We start from the raw sequence: 16893 nt of genomic DNA, 5'->3' as shown, positions 1-16893 counted from the left end.
TTTACTACTAATGCAAAGAAAAAAACACACGACTGGACTGGCTCCCTGATGCACAGTAGTGCAGAGAGCGAACGGCTAGATAAACATTTCAAAGAGGTCGAAAATTTGGCTCTACTTTGAAAAATCTGCAGAATTTTCGACTATATGAAGAACATCATCATAAATAAGCCGTACTAACTATTGGCATGCCATGTTCACATTGTAGGTGAGGGCTTAGACAGTGCTAGGGTCAATTAACCAGTTCTACTCACACTAAAGCGGATGCCCACAAAGAAATAACCCCTTTCACTGTCGCATAAAAGCTAAGAATGTCAGTTGAGAAGAGGCAAGAACAACACAAAGCAGTCCCTTTTGACTGCTGAATCCCCCTGATTTAGGTAGGATACATGAGACAGATAATTAGTTTTATCCCTCTACAGCATACCTATACCATTTGTTACAATAATGTGTTTTTGCTTTGTGAATAACTTTTTCTCTGTGTTTTTATTTATTTAGAGATATGACAAAAGTATTCAATTCCAAGTATCAGCCCCCATCTACAGATGTGCTGTCAAACACACTAATACCTGCTTGATATGCAGTAGAAAAAGAAAATCATAATAATAATAATTATTATTATTATTATTATTTCTTTTTTGTACTTTTGTCACAATTAGAAAAAAGGGTATTGACAAAAAGTATCGTTTAGGTATTAAATTGAATTAAAAGTATCAAATCAGTATTGAACATTGTCAAAACGACACCCAGTCCTAGTCTTTAATGTGACAGTATGAACTCATTTAACCTGTCAGAGTCAATTCAGGTTTGGGCCACTTTCATATGTGGTATTAAAATGAAAAATATATTCAAAATGCTGAAGATAAATGGCAATATGATCAAAATGCACCACTATGGTTGTGCTTTACATCATCTTTCACTTTGGAGGACATCACAGACGAGTGTGGGCGGTCTAAGCAAATAACCACGGCACTTTCTAATGAGATACAAAAGAGGCAAAGGAGCCTCATTCTGATCAAGTCTCTTTAATCAGCACATAACAGAATGTTTTGGCACAGAGTTTGTGTCCCTTTGCTATCATTGTGCTTCATGGCAGGTAAACAAAAGAAACCATGCTCCCTCACAGCGTTTGGTTGGCTTCCACAAGTAAAATAAGGACAAAAATTCTTAATAATTAATACTGTTTACTCTCTTCTGGAACTTTGTCCTGCGTGATTGTGTTGATGTCTACTGTTTGTCCTCCAAGATTAAAGTATCAGTTTGCACATGGAAAAGTTCAGTGTCAGGCTAGAAGTGTCTATCAATCTTAAGGAAAGGTAGATCACAGCTGTGTGGTAAGATCTTAATTTCTTACCATTTAAATCTCAAGTTCTATTTTTATCTACTTTTATCTTTTATTCACTGTTATTTTAAATTTTCTTTTAATTTAAAATGATTAAATGTAGTTATTTTCTTTGTCATGTCAATCCCTGTTTTTGTAAATGCTCAGCTACATTGAAAATGAGGGTTGCCCTCAATGTACTTCCGAGTCAAAATAAAGGTTGATTGATTGATTGATTGACTGATTGATTGAAAACTGCTCTGCGTTCGAAGAGATTTAGAAAGAAACGGCTGAATATGGATGTATGAGAATGAGGCTGCGGTGTCAAAGAAAACTCAAAAGTCTTGCTTAAAGAATTCAAGTACATGAACCAAAGAAGTGACTCTGACCTTTTTACAGTGAGCTCGAACACATTCTGGGTGATGAGCCCAGCTGTCAGTCAGTGAAGCTTCATGATGGCTTATGTGATGCTGGTGAAGATTAAACTGAAATCTCCAGGAGTGACTGGCGTTCGTTCATAGTCATGGTTGTGTACCTCTGGATGAGCTCTAAACTGACCCGCATGTTCTTTTGCGCAGTGTGATCTGTACAGACTATATGTATACATATACAGTATCTCAGAAAAGTGAGTACACCCTTCATATTTCCGCAGATATTTTATTATATCTTTTCATGGGACAACACTATAAAAACAAAACTGGGATATAACTTCCAAGTAGTCAGTGTACAGCTTGTATAGCAGTGCAGATTTACTGTCCTCTGCAAATAACACAGCCATTAATGTCTAAATAGGTGGCAACATGAGTCCACCTCACAGTGAATGTGTCCAAATTGTGCTCAAAGTGTCAATATTTTGTGTGACCATCATTATTATCTAGTACTGCTTTAACCCTCTTGGGCATGGAATTCACCAGAGCTGCACAGGTTGCTACTGGAATCCTCCTCTACTCCTCCATGATGACATCATGAAGCTGGTGGATGTTAGACACCTTGCACTCATCCTCCTTCTGCTTGAGGATGCCCCACAGGTGCTCTATTGGGTTTACGTCTGGAGACATACTTGGTCAGTCCATCACCTTTACCTTCAGCAAGGCAGTTGTCATCTTGGAAGTGTGTTTTGGGTCGTTATCAAGTTGGAAAACTGCCACATGGCGCAGTTTCCTAAGGGAGGGGATCATGCTCTGCTTCAGAATGTCACAGTACATTTGGAATTCATGTTTCCCTCAATGAACCGCAGCTCCCCAGTGCTGGTAGCACTCATGCAGCTCCAGACCATGATGCTTCCTTCCTGCTTGACTGTAGGCTGTAGACTGAAGGGCAAGAGACGGTTCTCTTGGTACTCCTTACCAGGGCACCACCACACATGCTGGACACCATCTGAACCAAACAAGTTTATCTTGGTCTCTTCAGCCCACAGAACATGCTTCCAGCAATCCATGTTGAGGAGGTGAGTTGTTGCACTGTGCAGTGTATGGTCTGAGCACTGATAGGCTGACCTCCCACTTCTTCAGCCTCTGCAGCAATGCTGGCAGCACTCATGCATCTATTTTTTTAAACCAACCTCTGGATATGACGCTGAACACGTGGACTCAACTTCTTTGGTCGACCCTGGCGAGGCCACTTGGAGTGGAACCTGTCCTGGGAAACCGCTGTATGACCTTGGCCACTGTGCTATAGCTCAGATTCAATCTTATTATAGCCTAGGCAATATTTATGGAGAGCAACAATTTTATTGCCATGTTGAATATCCAGTGGCCAGTATAAGCAAATTTAAACAAAGCTAATTTAACAGTCCTGCTTCCCATTCATGTGGAACCTTGTAACTATAACTAGTCACATGACACCAGGGATGGACAATGACACAATTGGGCACAATTTGGACATGTTCACTGTGAGGTGGACTCACTTATTTTGCCAGCTATTTAGACATTATTGACTGTGTGTTGAGTTATTTTATGTTGACAGTAAATCTATACTGTTATACAAGCTGTAAACTGACTATTTTAAGTTATATCCAAGTTTAATTTCTATAGTGTTGTCCCATGAAAAGATATAATAAAATATTTGCAAAAATGTGAGGGGTGTACTCACTTTTGTGAGATACTGTGAATACTGTATATAGTGCCTCAGCATTTATTCACAGGTTATGGACGAGGTCTCTTAAGCGCTCGGCATGCTTCTTGCCAAATGTGAAGTGAAGCCAAAGCACCTTTGCAAGCTTACAAGCTCGCATGCTTTCGCCAGTTTCGTAACAAGCTGCTGAATAGGATGCTAACTCCAGCCTTTGTTTCTTGGCATGCCTCTTTTATACTGACCAATTTTTGATAATGTTTTTGTAGCAAGTTCACCCAGCAGCCATGTGCACACCACTGTGAGTGGCATCTGGAGTTGTTCGATTTCTCTGCAATTACATCATATTATTCACCAGCCAGACAAATGTTGTCTGCAAAGAGAATACTGAGGCCGTTACTGTGAAGGTGGTCAGTGGTCATAGTTTTCCCCAAGGAAATATGTGTGTAGAGCAGGTAGAACTGTTTGATGGACATGAGCACTGTGAGTAGCATGTGAACTGTTTATGTAGCATGCAAACTCTGCTTATGTAGTTTGTAGCTGTGGCCCACAACAGCTGGATAATAAAGCACCACAACAAAAGACGTGCCTTCTTTAATATACATGTATGGAGCTTCTTGTAGCCTGAAAATATATATTTTAAAGAAGTTAATATTTAAAGTCTGGCACTGTATGCATGCTTAAAGTATGTGCTAGCATGTAGATCACAAATAGTATGGCATGAAATCAGCTGAATATTCTCCTGTGGAAATGAAATTAAATGAAAGCTCAGTTCATAAATATTCACATCTCACACTCTTGCTTCCTCATGTAACTATATGTTTCATACATGTGCACATCATGACCAAAAAATTAAATAAAGAATTTATGAGAGAAGAAAGCTTTCACTTCCATGAGAGAATACTGCATTTATTCAGGATGAAACATCCATGTGTGGCAGAATGAGGTCGGATACAGTATGGATCTTGAAAACATGCAGCTACACGCTGTGAAACATAATAAACACAGAAATGAAAGAATAAAAAACCCACTGAGGAGTCTGTAAATACTATAAACAACATCAACTAAAAACTTTATTTCTCAAGTGATTTTAAATTAACTCAATGTAATTGCTTAAATTCCTCACTTAACTCAAAGTTTTTGGATGTGATTAAGTGAAGAAATATTCTTTAATGAATCCAGAAGTGAATGATGTAGATCTTTATACTGCTAAGCAATTGATTGCTTTTTGAGTAGGAAACAATGAATAGCAGGCCCATACACTTTTGAGCGCAGGGGCTCCAAGGACAAAAGGGCAACCTGCATGTGAATGAAGGTTCATTTAATTTACAGCACATGGCATGAACTGCTATCCAGAGACACAGTCTAATTGTGTTTCAATGGAAGGGAATGTAGTTACATTAAAATCTCTATGAGCAGCATAAAATAGTGCTGTTACAAACTACTATGCAGACACATGCACAGATAAGGAGCTTGAGTCCCTGCCCTTTTACCCTCAGATTGTTCAAGCACTGTCTTAGCTGGCATGAATAATAATTGTATTTTATATAGCCCTTTATAAAGACCCATTTCATTGAGGCAAGGCTCAGTCTTGCACCAGGAATAGAGCTAGTGGGTCAGCTCAGGTTCCACAAACTCCAACACTCTTGAGCACCCACTCTGATACTGTGCTAACCACATATTTCACGTCAGACAACTCTGACCTGAATAACACAATTATTTAATTGATAATCTCTTTCAGAAAGCATGGCAACAAAACATTGGGGCACTAAAAATTCATTAAGCCAAGTTTCTGTTGTTGTAAAATACTGAGACTGATGCCAGATGTTGTGAAGCTCTTAAATAGGGATATAACTCAGCACTTCAAAACAATTAGATTGCATAGTGGGTAAATTTACACCCTTGTATATTATCAGTGTTCTGATGGCGAGATTTTTATTGCTTTTGTGATGTGTGCATTTGTGTCACTTACTAAGGCTTATAGGTGGCTGGTACTGCACCAAAGGAGGCTCAGCCCACCTACTATATCTATTTCCGTGGTGAGACTGAGCTGTCATTTTGAACAATGGTGAGGGCTATACAAAACACAATTATCATACACAACAAAGATGGCACTTGTACAATCTAAGGGGGCAAATGGTCAGGGACTCAAGCCTCCCCTGGGGTCTATCTGTGCATGTACCTGGTGAAATGGATGCTTTAACATTCTGCTGCCTCGACTTCTATGCCTTCTCAGGTTCCCAGTTTCATATTACATCTACAGTGTGTTTGCAGACACGACTGATTAGGCATTTAACCCCTTAAAATCCCAGGCTTCCTACATTCTTAGGCTTGTTATTCAGCAGCTACAGGGACTTTAATGCAAACTGGCATTATGAGTTATGAGGTTATAGAAATGTGTAATAAAACTTTGGACCTGTAATAAAACTTTGGGCCTGCTGGCTTAAAGGGTTAACCCAATTTCCCAGCAGATCCAAGCTTTTATCCATCACTCAAAAATAACTCAAGTCATTTTGCCAGTGGTTTATATGTAGTTACTGAAAAACAAGCTTTATGATGTGGAACTACAAAAGAGTTACAGCAGTAGCTCGAGATAGTTATCATTTAATGTACTTGCACTCTAAGGAGTGTCAGCCTAAAACAGGTCCTCAATCTGTCACATCTTTTAAATCTTGTTTTTAGTTTTTTACTTAATCTGTTTTCCCGTGTTTACAGCATACAGGATGAACAGCATAGTCCTCTATCTCTCTCTCCTTGATTCATTTTTCAATTCATTTCAATTCAAAACTATTTGAATAGCACTTTGTACAACTGGTGTTGCCACAAAGTACTTCCACAGAAATCAAGGTCCAAGCCCCATCTATGCAAGCCAAGGGCGACAATGGCAAGGAAAGGTTACTAGAAACAAGAAGAATAAACATTAAAACCAACCAACACTCAAAAGGTGGAACCATTCTCTTCTAGCTGATACCAGACAGCAAAATGAGTTATGCAAAGGTGAGAAAGGAGATGATAAATGAACACATTAAAAAACAAAGTGAGCCTAATCCAAGGCCAGAAATATTTTTAGGTTTAGTTCAAATTCTGATTTATTTCATGATGCTCACTATCCTACAGAAATTAATAATAACAGAGTACATATTCACATAAACTTCAGCCTTTAACCCATTAAATCCCAGGCTTATTACTAAAGCTTATTATTCAGTAATTACAGTTACTTAAACAGTGTCCTGCCTGTTTAAGGGGATAATTGTCTATTTGCTGAGTTTATGCCACTCTAAAGTGTCTAATTTGGCTAATTAGCTACCCTGCTTGCTAGTTAGCTTCATTTATTGGCTGATATGAAGCAGCATTTATACAGAATCATGGATAGAATGGTTCAGCAGACATGAAAAACAATAAAACTGAAACTTTCAGTCTTGAACAAATGGTCAATGGAAAAAAACACAGTTCCAGTTTTCTAGTGGCAAAGGTTCCTGTTCTTTGGGCGGTGAACACACAACCGCATTTTGCCAACTCAACAAGCAGACAGGGCCAGTGACTTATGAATTGTACATGCCCAAGAAAAGTAAACAGCATCAGCAATATCAACCTATTGTTGACCTACTGAACCTATTGAACTAGTTCAAGCCATAGCCAGTGCTGTAACACCTGTTCATTATTTCCAACAAAAGACCATGTACAGCAATTGGTAGGCACTCTTATCCAGAGTGACTCACATTTTGATCATTTTACACACGTAGGTGAAGGCAGTATTAGGAGTCTAGCTCAAGGCCTTTTACTGCTACAGTGTGGGGTGCTTGATCAGGCACAGGATCAAACCCCGGTCTGCAGCATGGGAGGCAGTGGTATCACTCTCTACACTATACCAACCACACCAACACTATATCAACAAGGAGGAAGGAGAGGTCTAGAGTGTAGCACAAGATCTGTATCAAGTAGCAATATAGCACTATATAGTATCCCAAATGATCCTCTGGGTTTGGGAGAGAAGGCTGATGTAATGAAGGTAAATTATTGTGCTTTCAACCTGCAAATGGTGCAATTAAGTTATATTTGTTTCATTGCGACATTCAATTTTACATTGACAAATCAAAGATGAATCTCACCTGTTGACCCAAGCCCTGCAAAGACAGCCTTGTTAAGAGGATGGACTATGCAAAATCTTGTCTTTTTTGATCTGAGCAAGGGATAGTAGCAGGTGCCTCAGAAACAAAGGATCAGATATCCTTCAAGGCACCTTTTGGATTCTGTCATGCCACATACAGATCCTCTCAGTGTTGCGAACTCCATCTCTCAACATACTTTGGGAGAACACATGACCTCTGACTTTCTGACAGCTTTGGACTCCATAGAAGGCTCCATTTCCCAGGAGACTCTGGGAGATCACATGTCTGGTGACTATCAGCAACACACCTTTCTCACAATCACCAGATTACTCACTCTCTACACCTCTACTGACTCTCTACTCTCTACATAGGTGATCACATGACTTGAGTCATGTACAGTTCTTAAGCCCGGGCTTTAGCCAGCTCTCGTTGAGAGGTATTGGTTCGTTTATGAACTTGCTGAGTATTTTCTTTGTTTGCCTATTCCTGTATTCGTGTCTGGCCCTTTGCCTGTTCTTCTCGACCTTGATTTTTGCCTTGTCCTTTTGTCTTTGTCTACTTGATCTTGGATTACTGGTTTTGAACCTATGCTTGTTTTGTTTATTTTAATTTCTGTTTGCCTGGTGAAATGATTACACTTGTGATCATCTGTGCTGTTCTGGTTTCGACCCAAGCCTCCCTCTGGACCTCCCTACTGTCTCACATAAATAAATTCATTGTTTTCACTAAGATCTGCATTCGTCTGACTGCAGCTAAACTATTACAGATTCTATAATTTTGCTGTGATGCCTTGTGGGCTGCACTGGATGCTAGTAACCTTCCAGAGGCTAATGGACAAAGTGTTTGCATGCAGTTTATAGCCACATTTAAAGATGATATGGCTGTGTTTAGTCCTGCAAGGATCATCTGGCCCACACAGGGCAGGTGCTCCATCAGATTTAATATGGTGACCATAACTTCAACCCCCAGAAGTGTGCCTTGGCATGATGCCACATTCAGTAGTGTATGATTGCTAATAGGGTAATCTGGCCACTCATGGACAAGGTTGACACAAGTCAATATGTGCAGGTACCACTAGGAAATTGGTAAGATTAATGGGATGAAACAAGAAGAAAGCAGTTGTCTTGACTGATCTTATGAGGAAGGCAGCACTACATAGGCTGCAAAGGACTAAAGACTGTGACAGGGCCTTCAGGAAACTTTAGAGTTGTTTACATTACAAACAGACACCACAGGGGTTGGCCATGGGGACTATTTTAGACAAGGAAGGTGAGTGAAGACCTATTGCGTTCATTAGCAGGTAGTACTCTCCCTGGAAGAGGGCAAACTCCACTGTGGAGAAGTAGTAGTTGTCAATGAAATGAGTGGTAAAGTCTTTTCACCTTCCATTATAACTAGTTGGGTTGTGACCTTGTTCAAGAGACAGACCACCAGGCGCTTTGGTTGAATAAGATTATTACCTTATTTCAAGGTAGTACCTGTCCTTTGGTCCTTCAAGTTCAGTGTTGTGGTTACTCAAAAAATAATTAATTACAAGTAACTCAAACTATAAAGGGATTACTTCACTGGAAAACATCTCAACTGGAAAAAATCTCACAACTCATTACTTTCCTTCTACACTACTCTCTAAAACTCAGAGCTGTGCCAACTGGAAGGTACAAGGAAAATCCAATAATTCTTTCAATACTTTATTTAAAAAGAAATAGCCAGTAACAGTAGTGACAGAAACTAGTCTGTAAATCAGTGGTCTCCAACCCCAGTCCTGGAGAGCTACCTTAGTGCAGAGATTAGTTCCAATTTGTATTCACTATCCCCTTACTTAATGCTAATAAATCTGATCCAGCCAATCAGGGACTTTGGAAGAAGTTGATTATGTGTAGCAGGTGTAACATATTGTGGTTGGACCTTCCAGGACCAGTGCTGGAGACCACTGTAGTAAATGCAGCCAAAAAACAGCTGCCTTAAAATAAAAACTTTAGGAATAAAATGTTAAGCTTAAAGAGCTGTTCCTGAGTGAACATCAAGTCAGGCATGTATAGTTGAGGCTGGGGCACTCTCTGTTCTTCAGCACAGATATCTTCATCCATCACTTTTGTATTAGCATAATTAAATGCTTCAACAGATTGCTCGCTGAGTTTATGGTGCTTCCCACACTGCACTGCTTATATTGGTAGCACACAGGCATACAAAATTACTTACAAGGACAGACATGGATCACTTATATGGATCGCTCCAGTGAACTGGTTCAAAGTCAGGGTCAATCAGTCAAAACGTAATTCAGACTTTTAACTGATGTGGAACATTAACTAATTAAACATTTAATTTTTCACTAACGAAACAATCATAACACTACCGAAACTTTACCAGATGTTTCACTAATGACTGTTCTGGTAATTTTAGTGCATTTTGAGCAGAACTCAAAAATGCTAGCCAGTACAAACAAAGCTTTGAACATCTGTATGCAAAAATACAATGATTGTATTTTACTTTAAAAAATAAAAATGCTGCAGAAAAATTTTTGCAGAAAATTTGATATTTTGGCCATAACAATTCTTAATGTTCCACACTGATTTTCAGACTTTGGGACACATTTACTTCAAAACAATGGGATCTAACTGCACACCATGTGGGCATGAGGGACAGGGATGCAGTCTCACTTCTTGCTCTAAAATACAGAAGCTTGGCTCCACCTATGGAATACACTGCGTTTCGGTAATGACATGAAAATGTGGGACAGCATTTTTTTTCTAATTTTTTTTTTTAATTTATTGAACAACAAAACCCAAAACACTAAGACTATCACTAAGACTAAGCTAGGAGATGACAAACGAATATACAATAATCAATACATGAATCCAAAATAAACAAACTAAGCCTAATGCAAGGGCAGAAATGATTTCAGGTTTAGTTCAAATCTGAAGACACTCACCATCCCCCAAAAATAATAACAAAGCAAATTTTCATATTAACTGCAGAGGATGACAGAACATTTCTGATGACTTTGGAGTGGACGGCTAAAAAAGCAGAGGTATGATCACATGAGGATGGAAAATGATAAATACAAATCTTTAAACTTTGAAAGAAATTATATATGGCTATAAGTAAGAAAATTACCTATAAATGCTGATTTTGGACATCTTTTGTTATTACTATCTTAATGCCTTGGGTTTAAATATTCAATATTACTTAGATGCAGTAGCATGTGTTCTCTCAGTCCTCCAAGCCCCCCTCCCCCCCACCCCCCCCCCCACCAACCCACCAACCCACCAACCCACCAACCCAAAACCCACCTCAGTGCCTGTGCCATGCGCCGCAGGTCCTCATTCTGCTGCTTGAGGCGCTCCAGTTTGGTGAGGATTTTGGCCAGCTCTCTGCTGGACCGAGGTGTGTATTCGCTGTCCCGCACCAGGTGGCCCCCGATGTAGAACAGCAGCGTCCCCCAGGCCAGCAGCACCAGGGCTATCCAGCGCCAGGACCCCGCCCACGGACGCATGCTGATTTTGACCTCACGCACTCCACCACGGTCACCACAAAAGACGTACGGTCATCTCAGTGAAGTTAAGCTGGTCAGAAGCCAGGAAGTGCTGCTTTATCGTTGTTTTATTTGTACCAGTAGCTCTATTTAAGTATGCTCAGGCATGGTGATTGGATGCCAAGTTGGCTGCAGGGTGGTCTTTCTGCTGCACTTTCACTTCAGCTCACTCCTGGACATCAGTTTCAGTCCTGAGATGTGTGAGCAAGCTTCTTGATGTTTTTAACCTGTGGACACACAAAGAAAGGGGCAGTCAAACCATGTGTTAGGTCAGTGTTCTGCAAATACTTGCATGTGATGTAAATGCAAATTTTATTTATTTATTTATTTGCTACACCAGAAATTTGTAAATGCAAATTTTAGTCTATTTGCTGCAAATTGATAACATATTTGCAAATAAAAACTATGTGGCATAATTTCTTGCACAGGCCACATTTTGTTCTAGATTTTTCCCCAATGTATTAAATTCAGATAAACTGTCAAATATTAAAATGTGCAGAAGTGTGTTCTCTACAGAGAATGTTCACTTATTTTTACAAGAAAAAAATTTGATCATCGTACAACGAGTATGTTTTTCTTAAGATCTCAAGTTATTTTCATCATTATGACAACAAAACACACACACACACATTTTGTAAACTGCTTATCCTTCTGGGTAGCTGGGATGTGCTGGAACCTATCCCAGCAGTCACTGGACAGAAGGCAGGATACACAGGGTCTCAGTCCATCACAGGGCAGACTCACAGATACATACATTACACAAAGTAAATGATTGAATTCAGGTGTTCCAATCACTTCCATGGCCATAGGTGTATAAACCCAAGCCCCTAGACATGCAGACTGCTTCTACAGACATTTGTGAAAGAATGGGCCTCCAAAATTCATGTGGCCTTCAGATCAGCTCAAGAACAGCATACAGAGCTTCATGGAATGGGTTTCCATGGCCAAGCAGCTGCATCCAAGCCTTACATCACCAAGCACAATGCAAAGCAAATGCTGTGGTGTAAAGCGCCGCCACTGGACTCTAGAGCAGTGGAGATGTGTTCTCTGGATTGACCAATCACGCTTCTCCATCTGGCAGTCCAGTGGACGAGTCTGGGTTTGGCAGTTTCCAGGAGAACGGTACTTGTCTGACTGCAATGTGCCAAGTGTAAAGTTTGGTGGAGGGGGGATCATGGTGTGGGGTTATTTTTCAGGAGTTGTGCTCGGCCCCTTAGTTCCAGTGAAAGGAACTCTTAATGCTTCAGCACCAAAAGATTTTGCACAGTTTCATGCTCCTAACTTTATGGGAACAGTTTGGGGACGGCCCCTTCCTGTCTGACCTCACAAATGTGCTTCTGGAAGAACGGTCAAAAATTCCCATAAACACACTCCTAGCCCTTGTGGAAAGCCTTCCCAGAAGACATGAAGTTGTTATAGCTGCAAAGGGTGGGCCGACATCATATTAAACCCTATGGATTAAGAATGGGATATCACTCAGTTCATATGCGTGTGAAGGCAGATGACCGAATACTTTTGGAAATATATTGTATTTACACACACATGTTTGTGAAAAGTAATTGCACCAATCATTTCCACTGTTAATCATATTTACCTACTGTAATCACCTATGGTACAAAACATCTGTCCTGATTCATATAAATTCAGTGTGTCTCTGAACTTGATGCTTCTGTGTCATTTGTTCTTAAACCCTCCTCAAACACGAGCACAAACCATGAGGTGAAGGTGGGGTCAAAAAGGGACAAAAGAGAAAATACCAATGCAAGATAACAGTCATTATGTCATGATAATGGCATAAATATTTCAATATCTCAAGAGACAAATGAAAATAACTCATTGTCAGGGAAAACTAGAGAAACCATGGCTCTTTAGGGCCTCCTTGCCTCCATGTGCTTCTCAAGTTTCCTTTGAGCTGTCCAGCATTTTGGCCTTTTAGCACAAGTGCTCTACATGCTTGAGATGCTACCAGGCAACTTGAGTTCATAGCTTGATGGACAGAGCAACAGTAACTAAGGGACACGGGGCTTGTTAGTTCCTCATACGTCTCTCTACGTAGTGAATAAAATATTCAGACTCTGGATTGTGCTTCTGAAATTTGTGTACACAGCACAGTCTGTTCTCTCCCACTCTCTCTCTTTCTCTCTGTCTCTCGCTCTTTCAGGAAAGCCCTGTCTCAGCACTTTCTGACAGGCTGATCAACATGCTGCAATTTCAGTCTGAATGTGACAGCACTCTCAGAGCGTGCGTGCAGACATCGCCTCTGTAGGACAAGCTGTCTGTCCACACTCGGAGCATCTCTACTTCGCTCAGCCTCACTGCTGTCTCAGCACTCGTACACAGACACACTCCCATGCCACTCTGTCAAGGTGACGGGATGAGCTCACTGGAGCAGCTCGAGAAAAAAAAAAAACCTACTATCACCACTTCTCAAAGAGAGAGAGAGAGAAAGAGAGAGAGTGAGGGAGCGATGGGGATTGAGTCCTTTGATGCACCCTCATTGCACTTTAACGGCCCATCACATTTCATTACAACAGAGATGGAGGAGAAAAGAAAGACTGGAGGACCTGGAGAGTGAGAAACGTGATTGCGCAAAAAGCAACGGCGATGAAATTACAGGCAAATATAACAAAACTATGAATTGGTATGATATTATGTGTTTTTTTATTGTTTACAAATGCAGACAATAATAATATTCGGTTATCTCAGAGAAAAAGCCTTGGCGTGGTCAGAGATGTGTGCCGTGCTGGTAATCCAGACTTCAGGCAGGGCTTAAAGGGCAATTCCAACAGTCAGAATTTCAATCACTGAGATGTAAATAGTCATTCAGAGTGTTCTGATGTGAAATGGTTCATTGTAGAGACTTTTACAGCAGTGCTGATAGGAACCAGGGATCCCGCAAAAATAAAATGCATATACAAAAGATACTATATTTTCTTTGTTGAGTTTTTTTGTGGTGCATTTCGATCTCTGCTGTTAATACATTTCAAAATGTGTTTAATTGTCGCTCCATAAGAGTTTTGCTGCATCTCAGCAACCCTGCTGGCTTATTTCTGGTTGGTTTTTACTCCACGCATAGGCTGAGAAATCCGAAAGAAATCAGAGTAAGAGTTTACAGCACTCTTTATCAGATTTCTAGGTTAGAGTGTGCTGTTCATATGGCCATTTAAATAATCACATAATTGCAGAAATCCAATTATGATTGGATTATTGAGTGCTGGGGGCAGTCATGGGCTGGAGGTTAGGCAATCAGCCCTGCGACCGGAAGGCTGCTGGTTTGATCCCCTGAGCCGACAGTATGTGACTGAAGTGCCCTTGAGCAAGACACTTAACCCTCAACTTCTCCTTAGGCACAGCGGATAGGGCTGCCCACCAGTCCAGGCAAGTGTGCTCACTGACCACTAGTGTGTGTGTTCACTAGTGTGCATGTGGTGCTTCACATCACAAATAAGTTAAATGCGGAGGTGAGATTTCCCTGTTATGGGACTAATAAGAGACTTTTAATTAATTAATGAATCAATAATTAATTGATTTAAATGCACTCAGTGGCTCAGACATCTGGCAGTGTATTCATAACCATTTCATGTAATAACTTTTTGAGCTATTAGAGGCATTAAACTCTTCAGATATCCATGGTATCAATGGTGCATGTGTGCAGTTTTGTGCATAATCCTATGCATGTTTTAATGCATGGAATGTGATTTCATTCTTGGAGCGACTCCTGACAATGCATATGCAGAAAGCCCTAGTGGGTCTAACAGAAAACAAACCAATTATGAGCTGCACAAACTCCACAGCTATAACTGAATAGAATAACTGAAATTGGACTGGAGTGTTTATTATCAGTGCACTTTTGGGGAATTGCTGATTGTACATGACAGCTAGATTGAGGAACAAAGAAAAGGCACTACAGTCTGTATTTGTTGATCTCTTGATAAGTGGTACAGATAAAATGGACAGTGATTGTAGATAGCAGACAGACAGACTAAAGTTACCATTAAATATTTTATGATATTTTTTGTCCCATCTCTATAGGTCAGGGGTGCTAAACTCAACCATTAAAAGTGCCATATTTAAAGTCTCAACAAAGCCAGAGAATTTCCATGTTTTATTTCATTTTTAATTGACATTTTGCTATAAACTAAACTGACCATTGTTTATTCATGTAACGGAGCGATGAGGCGGCCGCACGTGCTGAGATAAGCGACTTTTACTGTGGGCAAATCCAAAAGCAGGGTTGAGAGAGTCCAGGGTCATAGAGCCAACGCGAACAGATTGTGGTGCAGACCTGATAAACAACACAGAACCTCAAACAAGAACCAAACACGAGAATACAATACATACATCCAACAAACAGCACATCTAACATCAAACAACACCCCAAACAAAGACCAGCCACAACACAGGGGAAAACAGGGCTAAATACAAGAAGGCTAACAAGGGATAACAGGACTCAGGTGAGAACACAGGTGGGAATAATCAGGGGCGGAGTCAAAAAAGAGGGGGCTGGACAGGGGATCAAAAGTAAAAGCACGGGGACCAGATCAAAACACAACACATGGACAGGACTGGGAGGGGCCAATCATGACAGTACCCTCCCCCAAAGGCGCGCAACTCTGAGGCGCGCCTCACGAAACAAAGACACAAGAGACCAAAAACAAATAGAACTAAACAAGGACATGAGCAGGGACAGGACACGGGACAGGCACAGACACAGAAGTAGGAACGGGCACAGAAGCAGGAATGGGACACAGGAACAGAAGCCGAAACAGGAGCCAAAACAGGAACAGAGACACAAGAACACGGAACAGGAGCAGACACAGACCGAGAACATGGAACAGAAGCCGGAGGAGAAACAGGCACAGAAACGGGAGACACAACACCAGACACAGGAACAGACGAAACACAAACAGAATGAGGACGAAACACAGAGGGAGGACGAGAAGGCACACCACAAAACGACGCCAAACGAGAGATGACCGGAGGCACAACAGGACGAGGAAAACAAGAACGCAAGACAGACCACGCAAACGAGAGGGGAACAGGAACCAAGACGGACACAGGCACAGAAACAGACACACAGACAGAAACCGGGACAGAAACAAAAGGAGAGACAGGAACGGGAACCACAACAGGAACAGGCACAGACACAACAGAAGGGAACAAGACAACACCAAGAACAGAGGAGGGCAAAAACGAAGGGACAGACAGAACAGAAGGAACAGGAGGCCCACGTGAAACAGGCACAGGAGAAACAGGAGGCCCACAGGAAACAGCAGACACAGGCAAGGGCGGGACAGGCGGGAACAAAAAAACTGCGACATCCACGGAGGCAGGCGAGTTTGCAACAATGTCCACGGGGGCAGGCGAGCCTGCAACGACATCCACGGGGGCAGGTGGTGGGTCTGGAGGCGTGCGCGACAGGCAGCGAGTCCGGAGGTGTGGGAGTGCTGCGGGGTGCGGTCACGGGATCAGGTTTGCCGCGAGCACGGGATCAGGCTTGCCGCGGGGCACGGCCATGGGATCAGGAACTTGGGCTGGGGACAGCTCGTCCAACCTGGAGGAACACACAGACACAGGACCCTCTCGGCCACTCCCAAGGCTCACTCGAGATATAGGCAGCTCGGAGTGGCACAAACCGAACACCAAAGTAAGGGTTATCTGTATGCTCCTTCTGTCTGACCATGTCTTGTGCTGCAGTGTCTAACTCGGGCTGCTTAGAAACAGCTGGAGTTTCGTCCCAACGGATCAACCACACACCGGAGTCTCGCTTCCTCGCTGCGTCCTTTGGTGGTTGGTCTTTATGTAATGTGGAGCGATGAGGCGGCCGCACGTGCTGAGATAAGTGACTTTTATTGTGGACAAAT

At 41.5% G+C, this 16893-nt stretch overlaps 1 protein-coding gene across 3 annotated transcripts in view; it reads right to left on the bottom strand.

Moving 5' to 3' along the window:
- Positions 1-16893, bottom strand: part of fut8b (fucosyltransferase 8b (alpha (1,6) fucosyltransferase)) — a 227427-nt gene that overhangs the window by 77534 nt on the left and 133000 nt on the right. For all 3 annotated transcript variants that reach the window (XM_037537577.1, XM_037537576.1, XM_037537578.1), the window contains one exon: positions 10788-11256. In XM_037537577.1, coding sequence (XP_037393474.1) covers positions 10788-10990 — 203 coding nt within the window. In that variant the 5' untranslated portion in view covers positions 10991-11256. The remainder of the gene's footprint in view (positions 1-10787; positions 11257-16893) is intronic.

The sequence above is a fragment of the Pygocentrus nattereri genome, chromosome 4 (assembly GCF_015220715.1).
Source record: "Pygocentrus nattereri isolate fPygNat1 chromosome 4, fPygNat1.pri, whole genome shotgun sequence".
NCBI classification, from domain to species: domain Eukaryota; kingdom Metazoa; phylum Chordata; class Actinopteri; order Characiformes; family Serrasalmidae; genus Pygocentrus; species Pygocentrus nattereri.
This window is presented reverse-complemented; position numbering and strand designations above follow the sequence as displayed.